Source organism: Arachis ipaensis, chromosome B03 (genome assembly GCF_000816755.2).
Source record: "Arachis ipaensis cultivar K30076 chromosome B03, Araip1.1, whole genome shotgun sequence".
Taxonomy (NCBI): domain Eukaryota; kingdom Viridiplantae; phylum Streptophyta; class Magnoliopsida; order Fabales; family Fabaceae; genus Arachis; species Arachis ipaensis.
The window spans coordinates 130,291,241-130,299,740 of record NC_029787.2 but is presented as its reverse complement, the minus strand read 5'-3'; the positions used below and the strand labels follow the sequence as shown (position 1 = coordinate 130,299,740).

Here is an 8,500-nt window from a genome sequence, read left to right as displayed (position 1 = left end):
ATATATATATATATATATGCATTTTCAATCATTTGGCTCTAGGCTCCGGTTGTGAACTATGATGCTCAGCGCAGATGAAGGATCCAAGTGTTGTGGCGGTTGGATAGAGCTCAATTTGTTGATTAATCTCCGATTAATACGGTGTTGAAGGCCGTGGTGACTGGAGAGGTTTTGGGTGCCATATATGCCTATGATATTCCAGATCTGCAGATCATGGATCCTATCACTATTCATGAAAGTCGTACTACCAATTGGTAATCGAGAAGCAACTTGAAACAAAATCGCTTTTTCAATAAAATTATATCCTTAACCACTTTTTTAACCCATTTAACATTTAACATTTGATAAGCATTTTAATCATTCATAAAAGGAGTTGTATCATTACGGGGAAATATTGATGCATCTGAGGGCCTATGAAAAAGCAAGTGTGCTATAGACCGATCAATGGGATTTGTGTTAGTTTCCACATCCATGAACCCAGTACACCTGAATAGAGCAAGGTGTTATAAAAACTACTCTACAGTACAAGGTAAGTGCAAGGATGAGCAGATAACTAAACTACTATAGGGGAACAACATGTCAATGTGTATGCAGTGAATGTTTAGTGCCACGAAAATACATATCTGATTATGAAGAATGAATAATGCAGGTGATACCTGTCTGCATCCTGTGTCATTAATGCTTTCCGGGTTTCAATATCATCACCAAGTTGACCATTCACATTTGCATCCGTATGTCTTTGTTCAGTACTCTTAGCTAATCGGTACAGACTGTCCCTTATACATAGTTTAGTTCTTATATCCAACTGCATTCAAGTGAATTGATCCAGAAGCTGGAAGCAGGGAAGTGTAACTTGGAGTATGATTATAATCTCGGTGAGTTAAGGGAGTCCGCATCTGTACACATCCTAAAGAATCAGAATCCATGTTTGGTGTATGTTTATGGATGCTATCCTGAGAAGTAACTGCACTGGATGATGCTCCAAAGGGTTGCTTCAGATGTGGATATTGCTCCGTCTGAGAATAGGGATGAATGGAATCACCATTTTCTAGGTACACATTTTTCCTCTTTCCAACTGATGGCTTTGACAGCTTATCCTGAACCTTTAATACAATGAGTCTCTCTGGCATATACAATTACGAATTAAGGGACAGTATACATTAATCTTAAGAAATAGAGGAGGCAGCCAGACCAGTTTCCAGTTGCTACAAAACATACATTTACATTACTAACCAGAGTAATACAATCAATTAGCCAAGAAAAAATATAGTTCCCTTTCTTATTATTAGGTACAACTCCAAGCAGGGAAAAAAATTTCTTATTACATGAATAGACCATAATATCATCTTGAAGACTAAAAGTTTTAGATATTTTGATTTTTATAGAATTTTGAAGTCTCAAAGTTTTAGCCAAGGTTCTAAAAATCGGATCGAATAGGCCGGTCGAACCGGTTTAACCGGAAACCGGTAATGAAAACGATCCGATCCTCCTCTAATAACCGTTGTGTTGAAAATCGTTGGAAACCGTTGAACCGGCCGGTTGGGCCGGACTGGTAACCGGCCGGTTCCTCTAAAACGACGCCGTTTTTGGCTAATTTAAAAAAAACCCGATCCACTCGTTCGTGAACCACCCGTCCCTCCCCCCCCAAACACCTCTTCCTCCATTTATTCCTCTCATCTCACTCGTTCAGTCGTTCGTGAACCCTAGCCCTCTGAAGCCAAGGAAGAGGAACCCCGTACCCAGTACCCTAGCTCTCCGTCGTCGCCGCGGTTCCCAGGTCGTCAGCGCCGCCGCCATCCCCAGGTCCTCTTCGTCTTCGCTGGCCTCTCGAACCCAGGTGAGTGGTTCCTTGTCTTCATCTTCTCTGAACTTCTTCTTCAATTTTTGTTCCATATTTCTTCAATTCTTCTTGGGTCTTGGCTTGAAGTTTGGTTCTTCAATTCTTCTTCTTCGTTCTTCGGTCTGCATTCTGCATTCTCTATCACATTGAAATTAAGCTTTGGATTCTCTTATTTCGTTTTAATTTTACCGCACTCAACATGTTTGATGAAATGCTTTAACCATATTTCTGATTGGTTTTATAATTTCTAGCTTTTATAATATCTCTCCGTCAAGGTTAGTGGGCTAAACTCATGAAATTTCAAATTACTCAAATATGCAATTTCTGAAATTAGGGATTTGTGAATATGAACTCTGAAGTTAGTGATTGATTTCTGATATATTACTGATTCTGTTCTAATATGTGCTTTTGTTACTGATTCTGAAATTGAGTAATGGATTTGTTACTGATTCTGTTCTATGGTCTCATGGATGATTATTGGATTTCTAGCCGTTCTATTGCTGTTTTTAATTTGGATTATGATTTATTGATTTTAGTCATGGATGAAAGTATTAATCAAGCAGCAGTTGCTGATAATGCCTGTTTGAATAATAATTCGTCTGCCAATCCTCCTAATTCAAATGATTCTGCTAATCCTAATCCACTTAGTTCGAATAATAGTTAGTCACAAGGTTCTAATTTTTGTTGTTGAATGCCCTGTTTGTTGCTGAATGCTGTTGGTAATGGTGTTTTTGCTGCTGAATGTCCTGCTGTTTTTATTTCTTTGTTTGTTGCTGAATGTTGGCGGCAGAATTTAAATATGGTCATGTTGATAATTTTTTGATTTTTCAATGTGCTGTGGCTAGTCTTTAATTTCGTATCTGGTAATGGATACTTCTTTGTTTTGTAGTTGCTGGTTTTGCTTTGATTTGTAGTTGCTGGCTCCTAATTATTGCTGGTTTTGCTGCTTTGTTTGTTGCTGAATGTTGATGGCAGAGTTTAGATATGATCATGTTGATAATTTTTTTTATTTTTCATTGTGCTGTGGCTGGTCTTTAGTTTTGTTTTAATTAATAAAACTTTTATTAATTTCGAATGATGCTGCTAATCTTAATCCTAATCCACCAAAGCAAATTTGCAACAAGTTCTTGCGGATTTTGATGATTGATAAATCATGATGTTGGGATTTAATATTTAGATATGTTTTTCTACTATTTAATTTTTGAGTTCTTATTTTGATAAGATCATATGGATTAGGTTGATGATATTTTATGTAGTGTTTTAAATTTCAAAAATATTTTAAGATTTATATTAGACTATAATTATATTTTAGGATGTTTATTTATAATTTATTTATTATTTTATTCTAAAACGATTTTTTCGGTTGAACTACCAGTTGGGCCGGTTAAACAAGTAAACCAATAAACCAATAACTAGAACGGTTTGATGACCGGTCCGGTTCTCAGAACCTTGGTTTTAGCCCTTTACAGGTCAATAGTGGTAGAATATATAATATTGTTGCATTGACTAAGAAACTTTTCAGTACCAATCTTTGATTATATTTAGATATAAACTGAATTGGGTTATAGAATACTCTTGGACATTACCGCAGTGAAACGTAAAATAGAATCAGGTCTAGTGCCAATATAGTATACGTGTAACACTTAAGTAATCAATTTCAATGTGAATGATCTTCAAAATATTGAGAGACCAATATCAAAACTTATTTTGTCACATTCCTTGGAGAGGGAATTATGTGAGCTTATATATTTCTCCTTATGTGTCATGGTAAGTATAATAATAATAAAAAAAAAACCCCCTAAATCCCGAGGATTCCTGTTCTGTGAATATCCAGTTCTCCACATCTCCTCCATCCTCCTCCAGCGACACCAGCCTGCCATTCCGGTCTTCTCCAGCCCCAGCCGTCACCATTCTTCCGGGCCCCTGAGCTTGAAGGCTTGATTCAACTCCAGTCCGCTGAGCTCTGCCGTTGCCGTCGCCTTCACGTGGTGCTCGCCAGCCGTCACCTCCTCTAGCCGTGCATTCGCCTCTCTTCTGTTCTGCTGCTCCTCTCTGTTCTCCCAATCTGCTTCGCTGCCTCTCCTGTTCTCGCTTTAAGTATGCCATTTTTTTTAATTATAAATTTACTTCTTTTGTATAAATTTATATTTCTGTGTTTTGTGTGTGTGTGATTCCTGAAATTGTAGTATGATTCTGTTAACAAAAGGTGAGCTTGAGCTGACCTAACCGTGTGCAACCGTAATAGCTAAGCTGAAGTTCGTTCTAAGAGTCAATAGATATTCGCAGAATCGGTGACAAAATGGGTTTAGGGTTGAGAAACTTCAGTGAGAGAAACAATAATGGACAACCTGTCCTGGACACTGAGAATGGGGAGGAACTCATGCACATGCAGCGTGGTGTGGACCTTGTGCTTGCCAACCTCCCTCCCATCTCCTCCGGCACACTCTATATTACTACCAAGTAACTAAATCACTTGTTATTTTCCATAGCTCTTTCCTTCCTTTTACAGTTACATACTCAATTTTACTAAACATCACAATCTGGTGACTCTGTTTGTTGCGGGCAAGTGATATGGCTCAGCGATGTAGACAACACCAAGGGATATGCTGTTGATTTCTTGTCTATTTCCCTCCATGCCGTCTCAAGAGACCCAGATGCCTACCCCCATCCTTGTTTATACACCCAGGTATCACCTATCATTTCTTAATTAATGTGTTACAGTTTAGTCGTTTTGTTATTTTCAAATCTCTGACTAGTAGGGCGCTTCCTGAAGATTGACACTAATGCTGAAGAGGATGGTTCTGAAAACTCCGACTCTGAATCCAGTGACATACAGGATTTATTCAGGATCACAGAGATGAGGCTTATCCCCTCTGATCCTTCTCAATGTATGTTGCCAATTTACACTTTGGTACTTTTCTTGTTGATAGATTATTAGTTTGTTACTCTGGGGTTTGCTTATATGTATTTTTTGCAGTGGATACTTTGTTTCAAGTATTCTGTGAGTGTGCAGAGCTTAATCCAGAACCAAATGATGGTTAGCGCTAACCTCCCATACTGTTATTAATACTCTGTTTTTACTTTTTACTCCTTTCTGAGTTGTTTGTGCTGATATTGTTCTTTTAGAGGAAGGAGAAGAGCGTGATTGGGTTTTCAGTGCTGATCAGATGGAAGGGGAAGAGGAAGGTATATGCGGGGCTTTTTACCTTGTTTGTTAAAATTTGGAAAGGTTTGATCCCGTAGATTGTTCTAGTTGTTACGTTGCTAAAGATCTTCATTTTCCCCCAGAGGAAGAAGGTTATATCTCTCATAATCCAGCGAACTCTCTTGGTCAGTCAAATGGACATCATGATCTAGCTCGTACAGTACTTGAGGTTGGTTGCTCTTCCTCATAGTTCCCTATCCACTTTTGTTTGTGCAGTCTCACATTCTAACATATAATCCTGCATCTTCTCTTGTGATTAAGTTTCTGCAAATTCAGTTATGGATACTTAAAAGTTGTCTATCACTATTTTATGTCTAACCTTCAAAGTTTCTGTAAATTCAGTTATGGATACTTTAGGTTATTTGTTAATTGTGCTTTCTCTTTCATTTTGGTGGTTGTTTTTATTTTTCCTTTTATATGGCGTTATGCTTGAGTCTTGATCTACTGAGTCTCTTGAATCAATTTTAAAACTTGCAGATTAATTGTTCCTCTCTTGATATGGAATAATTATCATTTGCTTTCTGTTTTAACACATTCAAACTAGAACTTCATTCTTTTCTTGCCTAAAATCCTTTAGTGTGTTGTTTGGATAGAGTATTTTAAAATTTTTGAAGAATTTAAAATATTGTGTAACTAAATTGATGTAATTCTGAAATGTCTTGTTTGTGCAACAACAAAAGATGATATATATGTATCAAGTTTGAGAACAAATTTGTTGTCCATCAAGTTTTAAAGGAAGAGATAATGGAAGAATTTTGAGAATTCCCTCTCTTATGGGGTATTTTAATTTCTTTATTTAAACTAAACAAAATTACTCTATAAGATACTTTTGTAAGTTGTAAAATTCTTTCTATTAATATCCAAACATCATTTCCAATGAAAGGATTTAAAAGCCTCTTAGAGAATACATTTCGTCCTCCAAATGCTTTATTCGAAGACACTCTTAGTTCAGCCACTTCAGCACTGTGGGTTATTGTTAAAGAGTTTCCTCACTAATTCCAGATTATCAAGAGGTACAGTAGCATATAATTAACAATTAGAGTAGTAAGGGGTGAGAGATAGAAGTTAGGGTAGAGAAAGGTTGAGGTATCAATGTGACACTCTCAAGAAATATTATTCAGAAAAGAAGGATGAAGAATGAGTTATGAAAGAAGATTCACTTGGCATTCGAGAGGCCAAACTCTCCACTAAATAGTCACTCCACTTATTCCCTGCCTAAAAGCTTTTCAGCTTTCTTATTTATAATATCAAAATTCTAACTACTTTCCTAAACATGTGGAATAACAACAATTTGAAGTTGTTAATTAGTTACGTGTTTTCCCCTCCTTCTATAAGTAAATTTAAAAGGAGTTGAATCCCAATTTTGTCCCTCTTGGTTTGTTACAGTTATTGAATGGTCTGTGATATAGGGAGAGACCAGGTCAGGAGGGAAGACGTCAGATGTGTTTAAATTGTTTAAATGCTTGTTGCTATTGCAAACATCATGAATCTTGTTTTGTTTTGTTTCCTTACTTTTTTTAGTATCTAGAACAAATTAGGTTACTATATACTATTTGGATCAAGTACCGTTTTCTGAATTCTGATTAAAGGAGAACCTTAGGCATGACCTGAATATTAATGTAAAATTCATTGCATTTTATGACTATTAAATATTAAGGAGTTTGGCAAAATCTTTTTGTTTTTTTCTCCTCTTTTTATTTTGATAGGCTCGAGACACTGAGCTAGATATGGATGCGAAAAAGTTGTTGGCAGTCGCTATAAGAACAAGAGAGCCACACATATCATTTGGTCTTTATTCTACTTGTTTAAGGGGGTGGCTATTTATTGTGTAGTGCCTTCACTGCATCTAGTGTATGAAAGTTTTCCAACTGATTTTACTTCCCATTCTCTAAATAATTTTTTACCAATAACTGGCTTGTGCTTCGGAGGGGTAGACCACCTATCTTTGTTGCAAAAATTTTGATAAGTACAATTTTAGGATATTTGAATGATTAGTGCTATTTTATGGAATTTCATTCTATTGACACTTTCAAGTTCATGGTAACCTAATTTCTAAATTCAAATATTGGAATATAGTTTTTTGTTATTATTTTGAAAATTTGAAGCAAAAATGATTACACAGACAATTTATTAACTGGTTGAGGGCATATTTTTATTCTATTTTGTGTATTGATGCGGATAAACACAATGCTGGTTTGTAATGTGTTTCTCTGTACCGGAATCCTTATCTATTCTCATGACTTGTGAGGCTTTAATGCTTCATATTGATGATTTTGTATTTGGTTATGGCGAATTGTCGATCAGTTATATAAGAAACCCATGTTCAGTACCAGATTTTAAATTTGTTTCAAAATTATCCCTTATTTATATTAAGTTTGATTGATTGCAGCTTCATATCAACGATCAGCGTTTTGAGGATGCAGAAGAGATGGAGCACGATGAGGATGGCACCCATAATTGAGTGGCTGTGTTTAGCCGAACATAGCATATAAACTGTTGGTTATGTTATGTAAATTAGTATGAAAATCTAATTAGGGGGTTATATACTGTTGATAATTGATGGACAATTATGCGCGACTAATGAATTTTGTTTCATGTTTAGAATGATGAAAGTGCTTTGAAAGTGTTAGCAGGTAACAATATTAAGCCCCCCTAGTTTTATTCTAAACCACTAAGAATAGGTGAATTGTGAGTAGATTTGTGCTAAGTCGTGGCTGATGATTGGTTTAATTTAAATAAGAGAAAGTCTAGGAGATCAGTACTTTTATTTAAATTTGACCAACACTTAATCATCAAGAGAAAAGTGAATAATTCTATATCATTAGATTAAATTTCACACCATTAAAAACATTAATAATGACGACAAATCACAAAACTTGCTGGTCTCCTAACACTTCTCTTTAAATAATTTCCTTAAGGCTTTAAAGTTTAAATTTATAGATTTAGGTCAGTATTTTGTCCATAATAATATTCGAAATTTAAATTTATATATATATGCATTTTCAATCATTTGGCTCTAGGCTCCGGTTGTGAACTATGATGCTCAGCGCAGATGAAGAATCTAAGTGTTGTGCGGTTGGATAGAGCTCAACCCCGTATATCTAAACGTAGGTCGACTTAAACCAGACTAAACAATTTGTTGATTAATCTCCGATTAATTCGGTGTTGAAGGCCGCGGTGACTGGAGAGGTTTTGGGTGCCATATGCCTATGATATTCCAGATCTGCAGATCAAGGATCGTATCACTATTCAGGAAAGTCGTACTACCAATTGGTAATCGAGAAGCAACTTGCAACAAAATCGCTTTTTCAATAAAATTATATCCTTAACCACTTTTCTAAAAAAAAACTAACCCAAAAAAAAAGTTGGGGAAGTAGCATTACTCTACATTGTCATATCTGCCACCTAATCTTGATCGGGAAATTATACATCGGTCATCAGTATTTATGATATCA

General features: G+C 35.9%; 2 protein-coding genes across 20 annotated transcripts in view; one reads left to right on the top strand and one right to left on the bottom strand.

The window, feature by feature from the left end:
• LOC107631628 (protein LNK1) overlaps positions 339 to 8,500 on the bottom strand; it is a 14,314-nt gene continuing 6,152 nt past the window's right edge. The window contains exons 6-7 of one of the 3 annotated variants that reach the window (XM_021119859.1): positions 657 to 805; positions 339 to 486 (exon numbers count right to left, since the gene is read on the bottom strand). In XM_021119859.1, coding sequence (XP_020975518.1) covers positions 354 to 486; positions 657 to 805 — 282 coding nt within the window. In that variant the 3' untranslated portion in view covers positions 339 to 353. Of the gene's footprint in view, positions 487 to 656; positions 806 to 8,410 lie in introns of those variants that run through there. The other 2 variants (XM_016335121.2, XM_021119858.1) reach the window with 2 other exon arrangements.
• LOC107631630 (chloride conductance regulatory protein ICln) lies at positions 1,635 to 7,814 on the top strand. Of its 17 annotated transcripts, none has more exons than XM_021119876.1 (11): positions 3,675 to 3,763; positions 3,797 to 3,822; positions 3,867 to 3,937; positions 4,127 to 4,300; positions 4,403 to 4,526; positions 4,614 to 4,728; positions 4,818 to 4,877; positions 4,967 to 5,026; positions 5,129 to 5,214; positions 6,752 to 6,858; positions 7,435 to 7,713. In XM_021119876.1, the coding sequence occupies exons 4-11, from the start codon at positions 4,140 to 4,142 to the stop codon at positions 7,535 to 7,537; spliced, it is 816 nt and encodes a 271-aa protein (XP_020975535.1). In that variant the 5' UTR covers positions 3,675 to 3,763; positions 3,797 to 3,822; positions 3,867 to 3,937; positions 4,127 to 4,139; the 3' UTR covers positions 7,538 to 7,713. The 17 variants fall into 17 exon arrangements, with proteins under 17 accessions (XP_020975530.1, XP_020975529.1, XP_020975532.1 ...); XM_021119875.1 differs by having other exon boundaries at positions 4,117 to 4,300; XM_021119871.1 differs by adding an exon at positions 1,635 to 1,837 and having other exon boundaries at positions 3,675 to 3,937; positions 4,408 to 4,526; positions 7,435 to 7,814.